Below are 13,816 nucleotides of genomic sequence, written 5' to 3'. Positions count from 1 at the left end.
CAAGAAACAGTGCCCAGGTGCTGCCCACACACCCCTCGCCCCGATGCACCATTTAGAAGCAATCCTGAGAGGAGCACCGGCTGCAGAGAAGGCTTTGTTAATCCCATCCCTACAATGAAGCGTGCCCTAGGCGCTGCTTTCATGTGTGCTTCCTGGGGAATATCAGCCAGAGTGCTAGAAAGACAGACAGACCGAGAAAGAACGTCTACGCTTTATTCCAGGAAAACACTGGACTCAGGACTGGACCATCTGCAACCGACAGAGCATGAGCAATTCCCTGTAATCATCCTCAGTCAAAGACATTTGACTGATGGAAAACAAAGCCAGACCAGTCACTAATCTTCCCCCACAGAGCTGGGCACCATCACCCTGTGCACCTCCCCCACCCCACCCCAAGCCTGGCATTCACAGAATACATCTACATGGGGATTAATCTTCCTCCTGGAACAGAGGCCTGGATTATCCAGCCGCCTCGATTCTCCGCACGACAACATCCCCAGCAATCCTTGCACCAGCACCTGCTTTGCTAACAGGGCCCTAAACGCTGTAAGGGGAATTGCCCGGTTCAGGTCCAATCAGCACCACATTGTATCACAAGGTAATTTATTCCAGCGCTAGGTTCAATGGTTTAACCTCCGGCAGGACCCAGCACCTCTAAGGCTCCTTTCAGGTGAAAGCTCTGAAGAACCTGGCTGCCTGGAGAAAGGCAGTAAAGCCAGTACAATCCATGTGTTACTCTCCTTCCACATTCTTTACCTACTGCTTTGTCTCTTTAACCCACTCTCCTGCCACCTTCCTTTGAAGGGCTTCCCTTCCCCTTGCTCTCAGGCAGGTGGGACTTGAAAACTGAAGGCCCTGGCACGTATAACAGACACAGAACAGCTCAATAACATTTCAGCCTCGCTAGTCTATAGCTGGGCTGAATTGTACGGCTTTAACTCTACTCAGAAAGGTGAGTAGAGAAAGGAGAGCATCCCTAAAAGCTGCAGCTGTACAGCTGTGTGCAGCGAATGACGCGATCCCAACAGACACGCTGCTTTTTGAGGAAGTTACTCGATTCTTCTTAAGTGACCCGAGTTGCTCAAATCAGCGTTGGTACAGTGATTTGCCAGCCACGCTGACTGCTGCTTTCAGGGACTTCCGTTGCTCCCTTGTTCCCTTTGCCACAATGCGCTGCCTAGAGTGAAACCTGCCCTCACTTCCAATAACCAACCCACTTGCCATAATCTCCGGGATTTCCAATTCCACTTTGTCCAGTCTTTACTGAAGACCCACTCCACCCTTCCTCCTCCCACCCAGTTCTCATGGGTAGCTGCTTACGACGGACTTTGCTGTGACCCGTCAAAGCCAACAGGAAAGACCATGTTCGATGACCTCACTGCAGTCAGACACACCTACTCCAGTTATAAATCTTTCGGCACTCAAAGCCTGAGAATGCCAGTGGTGGCTCAGGTGCTCTCCTATGCAGCTCTGGCTGTGCCTAGAGGTGGGGCGTGTGAATCCCAACCTATTGCCTCACAACGCATTCAGAGGCACTAATCAGCTGGAGCAGAATAGAGACGCGCATCAGATTAGCTTGCAGACCTGCGAGAAAGAGTTTGAACAGGGGGCTGCACCTCTGAGATGGAGCACATCATCTTTCTGCACATGCCAAAGGAAAAATGAGGGACAAGCTTCAGAGGACCAGTCGTGCATGGATAGAGGGGGTTTTACTGGGGCTGCCAAGGAGCATTATATTAACCACAGCAACCAGAAAGTTGCTTACTGCATCGAGCGTTCTTCTTTTGGCTGCAACTTCCTCCCCTAATCCTGCTCTTCTGTCCCTGGCCCATGCTTGCCTGCACTCTATGACACGGCAGCTTGCGCTCGTGTTGGCAGGGGAACACTGCCCCGTACAGGAACCCAGCTTGGCAGCAGTAGAGGCCCACTCAGGCACATGCCACCACTCACCAGGGTAATCAGATCCCCTCCTGACCCTGGCGAGGGGATCCAAAAGCCTCCTCAGCAACAGGGGGGACCTCCAAAGCTTTCACAACACTGGGGGTGCAACAAGGCTAATGCCTCTTTCCAAAGAGCCCTGTTCATGAAACCTGCTGGGATTCCTCCGAACAAAAATTATGCCAGTCACAGTAAGTGGAATGGTTTAACACGGTCCTTTCCGTCTTCCCATTAACACCATTGTTCTCACACAGACCTCTGTGAAGGCCAGCAGTGGTGCCTGCTCAGATTTTGCAGTGTGCCAATGTTTACAGCAAAACTGGGGTGAGCCTCCTTAAATTGCATCCCACACAGAGAAGAGAGGTCTCAGAGTTCTCCTCCATGCGCTCCTGAGACAGCTGCGGCTGGAAACTGAAATCTCCCGCTGCAGCCACAAGCTGGCGTTATCCATTTTAGATATTTATGCAGCACCTCTCACCGTGGTATCAAAACAGCTTGCAGGAGTCAGTGATGAGATTCCTTTCATGCTCACCTCTTAAGAGAAGCTGAAGTGATTCCTTCGTCATGTTGGCTTCTGTCCTGGTATCTCCAGGGCAACCTAAACAGAGCTGACCCAACGGTGACTAGCTAGTGAGGAGAATGGTCAGAAACTAGCAGATTAGGGGCATCAAAGATCTCCACATTAGCCTGATGTGTGGGATGACGGGGAAAGGCCCAGATGAGAAGTCACACACACATACAATGCTACACCACCTAAAAAGGAGTGACAAAACTCAACAGGACAAGCCATTTCTAAACACTTTGGTTGCCAGCAATCTATTAAATCAGCCACTAAAGAGAGATCAAAGATTTTCAGAATCAGCTACTGGCAATGCACCTTCCACTCCCAGCATGAGTCATGCCAAGTCTACCTGCCTCAGAATCTAAACCTGCTGTCTGAGCAGAGGGAGGCAAATAGGTTCACCGTGACCATCGTGAAGGCACCTGATATGCAGACTGAACACACAGACATGACGTGAGTTAGTGGGCGTCAGTCCAGTTTCTAGAGGACACAGAAACCACCTCAACTGGCAGCAATCAGACTGAACCGGTCCTAAAGAGTGAGCACTGCTTTGGCCCCCCTCAAAGTGATCTCTGCAGATCAGGGTTGAGACACTGGGTGAAGCAACGTGAAAGTAACCAACTCCCACTATTGCCACCGGAATTGTACCAGTTCCATGGCTAAAGACAGACCTGCAGGCTTTAGGGCTGACAATCTGGCACTTTTCATCAGGACTAAATATATTCTCTCTCTCTCTCTCTCTCTCTCTCTCACACTCACACACACACACAAAGAGCAACAGGAGAAACTGTGTCTAGAGACATCAGAACTCAGGGACGTGATTCCCCCACAAACTGGGAAGGCAGCAGGAACCTGGGGAGGCAAGGCAGGGTGGATCCCCATCACAAGAACAAACCACAACAGTTATCGCCTAGGCCAAAAACAAACAAGAGTAAAGCAGCGTCTTCCACAGACGCTTCAAGTTCCATCCTGAGTAAAAATAAAAGCCACACATATGCTCACACCCCAACACAAAGCCACACGTTGCTGTGACCCCTGATTCAGCAAACAGCCCGGGCCGCACAGCCATACCAGAGTCACACAGAATCCCAAAGACGCTGCGTCCGCCCTGAAGTCCCTCGGTCCGCTGTCCCTCCACACTGCAGCACTGTCACCCACGTAATTCTGGGCTGCAGCCGTTACCAAGTCCAACACAAGGGCTGGATTTAAAGGAAGGGGCTAGACAATTGTGTGGCCACGTACACCATTGCACAACTGTCCGCGCTACCTAAGGAGCTAGGTCTTTCTCTGAAGCATCAGGCAGGGCCTGCCACTGGGGGACAGGGTACTGAACTCGAGAAGGTAATGATCTGACCTGTTATAGCAAATCTCCTACCACGGCTACTGGTGGAAAAGCATGGCTGCCCCTACTAGGATAGGAACATGCAATACAGCTGCCACAACTATTCCTGCAGGAGGAGAGATGTGTTCAACACAGGGTCTCAACTCCCCTACTAAGGCAGGGGAAAGAGATTTCAGCTCAGTCTTCAATGCTCAGCCACCTCTACCTGTGTGGTAGAGACGGGAAAACCACCACTCCGCATCCAGGGGAGGGGAGCATTGCCACATGGCCAGCTCACTCTTGCAGGCTCCAGAGAATACCCACAACCAAGACGGTCCTTTCACCATCACAAAGGGACTGTGTTTATCTTTGCAGGACAAAATAAACATGACTACAGCTATTCCAGAGTCAGGGGCCGAATGCAAGTAGCTAGGCCACCCGCCCCCTAGTCCAGACTGGAGGAGCAGAGCGCAGGATCGGCGCTAGGGTTTTGAGCGCCCTAGGCGGACGGCAATTTCGCCGCCCCGCGCGCTGGTCCCGCGGCTCCGCTGGAGCTGCTGCAGTCGTGTCTGCGGGAGGTCCACCGGAGACGCGCGAACAGCCGACCGTCCGCAGGCACGACTGCGGCAGCTCCACGGGAGCTGCCTGCCACCCCCTCCGGACACCCTGGACTGCTGGCTGCCGCGGCGGCGCCCTGACCCGGGGGATGCCCTGGGCCGCCGGCTGCCGGGGCGGCGCCCTGACCCGGGGGACGCCCTGGGCCGCGGTCTGCTGCAGAGGCGCCTTGACCCAGGGGACACCCTGGGCGGCCGGCTGCAGCGGCACCCTGACCCTGACCAGCGGCACCCTGACCACCGGCAGCTCAGGTTCCCTCTCTGTCCCAGCAGCAGCGGCTGCTCAACCATTTAAAAAAAATTGGGGGGCACTTTTTGGCACCCTCAAATCTCGGCGCCCTAGGCAACCGCCTAGTCTGCCTAAATGGTTGCACCGGCCCTGGCCGAGTGACCCATCCGCCTCTGCAGAGAGGCCTCAAAATCCAAATGCCCTGATCCTGCAGTGTCAAGGTGAGACCCCAGCACAGAGTTCTCTCTCTCACAGCTGATTTATGGGTGTCATGAGGAAGAGAAGGCCACACACAGGGTACGGCAGCAGCCCATTGGAAAGAACGTGTGAGCACCAGGAGGGGGCCAGGTGAGGCTAAGGGCCTTAGGCATTCCTCAGTATATCTGAAACCCATGTATGTCTTCTCCAGTATCAGCCCGTGCAATCCTTTCCCCAGGTATTGCAGCCCCTAACAATGAAGGGTCCTTATTGGATCCATCTGCCTTCCCTTGAAAGGATCCTCACATCACTGGGAGACTGCCACAGCCTGACAAAGCAGCCAGGGAGGAGGGGTTAGGCAACTGAGGCGACCATATCATCACCTCTCCTACCAGTCCAAACAGCTGTAATTAAAGCATCAACACCCCGCAGGCAAATATCCGCCTCACTGACCTTCCTAGCAGAGTGCGTTCCAGAGCTCCTTCCAGTCGACGGCAGAACAGTTCTTGGTGCTACAGAGCGTACGATACCAGCACTGCCTGGAGAACTGCCCGGGGTAACTGGGAGCAATGCAAGTGAAAAACCAATGTATGGCTGCCGCAGAACAGAGGCGATGACAGCAAGAAACACAGCATCGAATAAAGCATGGAAAGAAATGGCTTCACTATGAACAGAGGGCTAGGAACCCCCAAATCCCAATCCTGACTCCAACACAGATTTATTCTGTGGCCTTGGGCAAGTCACTTGCCCCCATCTGCCTCAGTTTCCCCATCTGCAAAATTTGGCTAATGATAGTTACCTCCAGTGTACTATGTAGGAGATTAATTAGCTAATATTTAAAAAGCTTGGAACAGGAAAATCACTGTATACATGCTAATGCTGAGTGATACTAGGTGTGCAATAACATGAATCATGACTCTCTGGGCCAACCTGGGACCGTAACTAGCGTTTTTGCATTTGCAGCACTTTTCTTCACACTGCAACACTTCTCTTCATTTCTGCAAATATCTAACTGAGAGTTAATCACTGGAACAGGTGACCTAGGCAGGTTGTGGAATCCCTGTCCCTGAAGGTTTTTAAGCTTGGGTTTACTCCTACAGGCATTCTGTGCCAAAATATTAAAAATTCTGTGCCAAAATATTGTAAAATTCTGCAAGTTTTATTTGTCAAGAAATAAATGCAGACGCTCCAGCATGGTGGGAGATCACCCTGCAACCTCCCCATCCTGGGGACACAGAGTCAGTGGTGAGGTTGCACCCGATCCTGACACAGCATAAGGCCTGGGCCTGCCCCAGAAACAGCCTGGGGCCCTGCTCCTCTGCACCAGGTGCACCAGGTGTGGGACAGGCAGGCAGGCTCAACCAGGCCAGGTCTAAGTGTGAAGGGGATCAGTGTGGGGTGATCCAGGTGTGGGGTGAGAGGATTCTGTGTGAGACAACCTGGTTGCAGGCAGTTCAGTGGTGGGTCTAGGTGTGGGGGGATCTGGATTCCCAGAGGCTCGTTGTGGGGTTTCCAGGTGCAGGGGCAATGGGACTCCAAGTGAAAGTGGTTGGGGTCAACGGAGGGGTCTGGGCAAGAGAGTCTCAGCAGGGGGATTTGGGTGCTGGGCAAGTGCGGCTTGGTGGGGTGGGCATCTAGGTGCAGCTAACTGGGGTCAGTGGCGTGGGGGTCTGGAAGTGGGGGTATGGGGCTCATCAGAGTGGGGGTTTGAGTGCAGGGAGCTCAGTGAGGGGTGGTCTGGGTGCAAGGATGAGGGTCTGGAGGCAGGGAATCTAGGCACAGGGGACTCCAGATGCAGGGGTTGAGGTTCAGTGGGGTGGAGTTTGGGTTTGGAGGCAATAGGGATGTTGTGTGTGTACGGGGTGATATCTGGGTATGGCAGATCTGGATGCATGGGGGTTGGGCGGATGGGGGCACAGCTGAGAAGCAGTGAGGGCAGGAAGCAGGGGACGATGCTGAGCTTGGTGCAGCTGGGGGAGGTTTCTAGGGGTGGGTCTGACCCAGCCACGCCTTCTGAGGGAAGAGGAAGTCCCATCCTCTCCTGCTTCCAGCCTAGCCGGGATTAGCAGCTGATCCTGGCTCAGGGTAGGAGCCACTGTCTGGGATGTCCCCAGCCCTGCAGTGCTTTACCTCTCCGCTGGCTGCCTGAAATGATGTACCTGCGCAGCTAGGGAGTGGTGTGTGACTGCTCTTGGAGCTTCCCTGTCAGAAAGTCATTTTTCTGCGGGGAAGGAAAGAAATCTTCGGGAGGGCATGAATTCTGCGCACATGCTAGAGAGGTGGTCTAGGTATACTTAATCTTGTCTCAGTGTGAGGATAATGGACTATATGACTTCTTGAGGTCCTTTCCAACCCTATATTTCTAGGATTCAAGGATAACATTTTGGTATTAAAGTCCCATCTCCTCCTTCCAACATGACTCTGATTTTGAATCAGAACACAGAACCCACTCTGCTCTGCAACTGTACATTTGTGTTGCATTATCTCAAATAGTTCATTGCTGGCTGGTTAGACTGCAGCAGCAGGTCTCCACAGACACTGCCTAGCATGCATGCATAATATTTTATTATGTTGGCCAAAACTTCCCTTTTCTCTGAAAACTACCTCTCTGGTTTTCTATGCCATTTCAGATTCATGGCATCAGCATCTAAAGGGAGTAACTCATGGACAAAGAGCTACCTAGCTATTACATCTCTCAATGCCTTGGCTCAGGGGTGTGACATATGGAGCTCCGTAAAGGAGCCCAGAACTGCTTTCATCATTATCATGGATACATGGCCTGCAGAAGCTACCTGGCTCAGCATGTGGTGCTCCATCTTAGTCTGGGTAGCCAAGCAATGAAACACGGGTGGCTGAAATCTGCCCCTCTCTGTGCATATTAGGTGTGGTCCTGGGGCTCCTGAGAAATCGCCCACGCAGCTCTCAGTTGGGCAACGTATTGGCACCTCTGGGTTAGGCAAGTCCCTCACCTCTCAGTATCATGCAGACTTTTAACTGGTCTGAATCTAGGGGCTTTTGTTCTCCATTATGGCCAAGCTGAGGGATTCCTCGCATGGCCAAGACCTTTGGGACCATTTTAGTAGAGGGTGACTCTCTTCAAAGGTGCAGCTCTGAATTCAGAGCCCTGAGATGCAAGGACACAAGAGGACGAAGGCAATGGGAACTAACATACACAACATAGCAGGGTGGAACTTGGGCCTTGTCATCCTCTCCCAGTCATTTCCCCTCCTTGACACTCCCATCTGTCATGCTGCAGGCTAACCACCCTTGCCGGTTAGTCATCATAATGCCTTCAGTTCACACCTCCACTCAGTCAAACTTTTCTCCCACTACTGTATGGATACCACCACCCACAGCAGACCAGGAATCAAACAGAAGCAGGTTAAAGCAGTACAGGCCACTGACCCAACATGGCTTTAACTCAACTAACTCAACATGCAGCGCAAATCACGTCACCTTCCATCAGCCGTGCTCACAGACTAACGCCTTGTTGCGTAAACTAGATTTTTAGCCACTGGTGCAAACCCCTAGTGAAAAAGTGTTGGATGCTGGAGTAGCATAGTTACTAGGGAAGCAAAAACACGGTGCCAACAAGCCCTAGATCTGTCCATCTGAGCTCTTTTCATCAGTCTACAATGAAAGGCTTGTAAAGTAATAGATCACAGAAACTGCAACCTGATGGACCCAAGCTACCCAGATAAAGGCAAGGTTTGTAAATGGGATGAAAGCACCCAAAACGTCCATCCCAGGAAGGGTACACACACATACGGACCCTTTGTACTCCAGATCTCACTGCATCCAGACTTGCCCAGTCTTGCTCCTTGAATGGAAGGTGCTGTGGTTGAGATTAATTTTAACAGCAGTTTTTAAAGTACCACTGTTATTATGAAAGATTTCTCTGAGTAATTCAACCCAGCATTTACATTGTCAGTTTGAACAATGTCAGGAGTCCTTCCTCCCTGCCGTCCAAGGAGAAGAATCACTGCCACTGAACCGTGGGGTCAGTTGCTCCCAGACAAGACGAAAGCCCATGGGGGTCAGAGCCTGTTCATTGACTCTGTGGAATTATAATCTCATCAATTGCTCCACCCTGCAGGCCAGATGACACAGAATAACCTAAAATATGCTCTAGAATCTCCACTCTCAAACATTCACATTCTCAATTCACATTTCATCAAGAATTCCCCACTGGAGGAAAGGGCTACTGGAAAACTTGTTCTGGACAGGAGAAGTTGAATTGTTTATCACAAAGTTGGGGGGTGGGTGGGAATGAATGGAAAGAAATGAGAGAACAGGCCCTACAACTCTCCAGTGTGAATGTAACAGCCTCAACTTCATTCTTGTGCCCAGCCCCCACAGGCAAGCACTGAACGCCATGCTGAAAAAAGGCCATGTTACAGTTTAAACATTCATTTCCCTTCATTGAGCAGGCATCGTAAACAGGATTATTCCCACATGGATTCGGTCACTTTTCAGCGCTGACAATTCCTGCCGAGGTAGCTATTGGCTTTCATTAGCCAGCAAGCCAACCACACTAGCCTAAGCGGGGCTTTAATCTTTGCCAGGAAAGTCTCAGATGTCCACTAAATGGAGCAATTTACAGTTTGAGCATGAGAGCTAACTAATGGGGTGGGGTGAGCAGTTGCCTCTACCCGGATTATCAACCTTCATTAGCAGGTCTGAGTCAGACCAGAGCAGGCAGAGGTAGCCTTGTGATTTTAATTTCCCTTTGCAACATAATAGTCTGTACAAAGTGTTAGGGGTTATTCATATTAAAGTCAAGACTCCATGGTTCTGGTCCTAGATCTGCCACTGGCTCTCTCCAACACCAAACAAGTTCTCTGGGCCTCAGTTTCCCTACCTAACAAACAGTTCACTGCATTTACTCTACTGCGGCTGCAGGGCTTTATTAATGAATATGTGTAAGCACTAAGATCCTCAGATTCCATTATTAAACCCTTTTCTGGGAGGATACTCCCAGACACTACACAGGCTTTTATTCCCGGAGTCCTGTGAAGCACAGACACTGGAGCTGTGTTTTCCTCACCTTTGGAATGTTTGAATGGCACCCCTTGAACTGGAGGACTGGAGAATCAATTATATCCCAGTCTCAGCATGCAAGGAGGAAACGGAAGCATATGCTGTCAGTGCCTGGCTCCTCTGGACGGGACAGTCACCATTTCAAGAGACTTGGCCGCAAAACTTACAAAACAAAAACACTGTGATAGGAGCCCTGTGGGGCAGAAATCTGGGCTCACAGACAAGTCTATCTCTGCGGGAAAAAATAAAAACCAGCACAACGAGGAGGCCAATGATCTACATCAAAACTGCACACTCACTGCCTGTGCCATACACCCCCGGCAGCTGCCGAAAAGATGCAGGCACTAGCTTCAGAGATCCACGGCCCTCAGGGGGTCAGCATCCACACACTCACTAGCGGCGGCAAGGGGTGGGAGAACAACCCTCCTTTTAAAAAGCCCTTACACGAAGCTACCTTAGTAACAGCCCCTCTGGGTGGGAAGTAAATGATTTAGGGTTCCCGGTGCCACCTCCAACCCCCTCCCCAGCTAAGCACCGCATCGCTGCTGGAATGCAGCCAAGCGCTGATCTCTGATAAACAAACTGACCAAGCCACACAAAGTGAGACCCTGTTTATGACAATCACCCCTAAAGTGTCTATGGCTTTAGACCCCCACCGACAAGCCTCTGGCTGGCTTTGCGCCATCACCGCCTCCCAGGAGATGCTCATGGGAGGTGTGCGAGCCTACAAGAGAAAGGCAGATCTCAGGGGGGCCAGCCACCACCACCCCCCCGAATGATGCGACTGTGTGTGGAGGGCTGAACAACAACAACAGGAGCCACTGATCCAGCCGGGGGAGCTGCCCCCCCCCCCCATGCCCATTACTGCGGTGAGACGGGGGGTGGGGAGACAAACAAGCCGCCGAGGCTCGAGTCCCTGTGGGAGGCAGGGGCCGCGCTGGGGGCTACGTCCTGCTCCTCCCCCAGCCCGGCCTTTGCCCATGGACCCTCCCAGCCGGGCCAGGCCAGGCCCATCCCGGAGCAGGCGGAGCAGCCGGCGGAAACGGCTCCATGGATCCCTGTCCCCGCAGCGGCGCGACCGAGCCTGCGGGAGCCGCCGGCAGAGGCTGCAGCGGGCCGGGCGAACCGGGCACCCCGCTCCGCCCCGCCTCGGGGCCCCTTTGCCCCCCGGCTCCCGGGGCTCCCTCGCCCCGCCGCCGCCGCTACCTTTGTACCGCTCCAGCACATCCTCGTACGCCTGCACGAACTCCTTCTCCTGGCTGCGGGTGGCCGGGAGCAGCCCGGGCACGTAGCCGGCCATGGCGCTCCCCTGCCGGGCCTCGGTGCTGCCTGGCTCCGTCCCACGCTCGGCCCGGCTCCGCGCGCTGCAGCGGCCACGGCCGGTGTCCGCCTCGGCTCCTCCCGCTGTCAGCCGCGGCTCGGCCCCAGCCCCCGGCCCGCCCCCGCCGGCCGAGCGGCGGCGACACCAGGCGGCCGGCCGGGGAACTGCGGGGGCAAGGCCGGGCCAGAGGCAGGAGGGGGCGGCGGAGCTGGAGCTGGGTGTGGGGCTGCGGGGGCTGCCCAGGAGATGGAAGCTGGGGGTGCTGCTGATGCTGTGCCCACGGGCCGGGAAAGGACACCAGATCCGGATCAGAACCCGGGAGAGGAGAGAAGCACCAGATCCGGATCAGAACCCGGGAGAGGAGAGAGGCACCAGATCAGAGGCACCAGATCCGGATCAGAACCTGGGAAATGAGAGAGGCGCCAGATCCAGATCAGAACCTGGGAAATGAAAGAGACGCCAGATCCAGATCAGAACCCGGGAGAGGAGAGAGGCACCAGATCAGAGGCACCAGATCCAGATCAGAACTGGGGAGAGGAGAGAGGCACCAAATCCGGATCAGAACCTGGGAAATGAGAGAGGAGCCAGATCCAGATTAGAACCCGGGGGAGGAGGGGCACAAGAGCCTGGGAGCTGCAGGTCCAAAACAGAGGGGCCTTGAAAAGGAGAGTGAAGGGGATCTGACCGAGGGGAGGAGAGAAAGGGATCAGAACCTGAATTTAGCGGGACTCCACTTCTGGAATCAGAAATGGAGACGGGAGAGAACTGGACTAAGATCCAGCCGCTGTCACAGGAGTAAGTACTGGAATCAAACCGGAACACACAGCACAGACCAAAACCAGAGAAGGAACTGTAAACATATAAAAACAAGAACAGAACAGAGCACACCCTAGACTGACAAGCGCTTTGAGTATCCAGACTCTCAGTGGAAAGTTAAGGAGAAATTATGAGAGAGGCATGGATCAAAACAGGATGCTGAAGCTGAGAGAAGGGGTAAGGAGAAAGGAACAGACTGCATCAGAGTCAGAGCCTGTGAGTTTGGCCTGAGAAACAGGAGTCCTTTAAAGAGAGCCTGGCTGAAGTCTGAGGGTCAGCAGCTGGGACAGAACAAAGAGCAGGATCCTAGAGTCACACTGGAGCAGGGTTTCTGTCTGCTGAAAATCCCCAAAGGAACTTGGGTTCAGATTAGCAATTTTCCATTTCCCTACACTTCTTATATAGGCCCAATCCTGCAATCAGATCCATGTAGGTAGAGCCTTGTGCCTGGGCACAACGATTCGTCCATGCAGATCAGAGATCCTACAAAGACATAAACATGCTTAACTTTACACAGTGTGTGTGAAATTCTGGCTTCGTTGCAGTAAATGGCAAAAGTGGGGAGGGGGCATGGATCAGCGTTCACATTGCACTTCCCATCAGTACCCGGCCCAAGCCAGGGAAGCTAATGATCCAACCAGCGGACCAAATTCAGTGTGAATCCTGGTCAGGTGTCACCTGATACACATTGTGCATATGCTAAGAAGAATGGCAAAAGCCACACTGACTGCAAGGGAGCCAGGATTTCACCCTGACAATACTCCCCTTGACTTCCCTGGAATTACTCACTGGTCAAACTCCCTGGTGTTAAGGACCTTCTGACCTGTATGTTTTGTAAAGCGCTGGCCACATTTTCAGTGCTTAACAAATAAATAATACCTGCACCAATGGTGTAGTAGTTTTTCATGCAATTATTCTGCCCCCATTTGTTTCAAATTTACTTTCAGGATTATGGCGCCACCTGAATTAAATAGAAAAATGATGATTCTGGTGATATTTTGCACCCCAGATCTGTGGATCATTCAAGTGACATTTTAACCCTGACAGAACAGGGAACTTTAAGCCAGTTTCGCAGGTATATGCAAATTAAGCTAATCATGGCACAATAGCAGGCGTGAAGGCCTCAACATTAGCACACGTCATGCACCAAACTGGGATTTAGGCTTTCATTCCCTAGCTCAGTGCTTCTCTGCAAACTTTAACAGGGAGCCACTAACTGTGGGTGCCTCCAGTTTTGGATGATAACCAAACTGAGATAACTTGGGTCTAACTTTCAAGAGCACTAAGCACCCAAACATTCATCTGAAGTCATGGGAGATGTTGGTGCTCAGCACCTTTTCAAAATCAGTCCCATGGTGCCTCAAATTTCATCACCCAAAAATGGAGGCATCAAAAATTAGAGGCTAGCTGTGAAAATGTAGCTGCATGCTGCCCAGCACCCCCTTCCACATGGTTTGTACATAAGCTTGAAGCAATACCCATGTGCCTTATCAACTCGAAACATCTGTATTGGCATTACATATTCTACAAGTCTTGCCAAAGTGTAAGTGACAGTAATAAGGCAGATTTGTCAGGAGATAGTTTAATAGATCAAGTATCATACCAGCGGAGTGTTTCACATTAAATAAGCAGTGTGACAGGTAAGACCTGTCTAGAATGGCTGGTGTGCAAAGAACCCAGCATAGAAAAATAAGGAGTGGAGGAAAAACAAGCAGCAGATAATCAATGATTTTCAATTTTAAAAGTGCCTTAACTCCAGATGAGTGTTTGTTTGGTA

At 52.1% G+C, this 13,816-nt stretch overlaps 1 protein-coding gene across 11 annotated transcripts in view; it reads right to left on the bottom strand.

The window, feature by feature from the left end:
* MACF1 (microtubule actin crosslinking factor 1) overlaps positions 1-13,816 on the bottom strand; it is a 247,192-nt gene that overhangs the window by 220,785 nt on the left and 12,591 nt on the right. Inside the window, exon 1 of one of the 11 annotated variants that reach the window (XM_030539249.1) lies at positions 11,109-11,257. The exons of the other annotated variants lie outside the window; for them this stretch is intronic. Within the exon in view, the coding sequence (XP_030395109.1) occupies positions 11,109-11,202 (94 nt within the window). The 5' untranslated portion in view covers positions 11,203-11,257. Of the gene's footprint in view, positions 1-11,108; positions 11,258-13,816 lie in introns of those variants that run through there. 11 annotated transcript variants of the gene reach the window in all.

Source organism: Gopherus evgoodei, chromosome 20, assembly GCF_007399415.2.
Source record: "Gopherus evgoodei ecotype Sinaloan lineage chromosome 20, rGopEvg1_v1.p, whole genome shotgun sequence".
NCBI classification, from domain to species: Eukaryota; Metazoa; Chordata; order Testudines; family Testudinidae; genus Gopherus; species Gopherus evgoodei.
The sequence above is the reverse complement of the archived record's forward strand: the minus strand, read 5'-3'. Positions and strand labels throughout refer to the sequence as shown.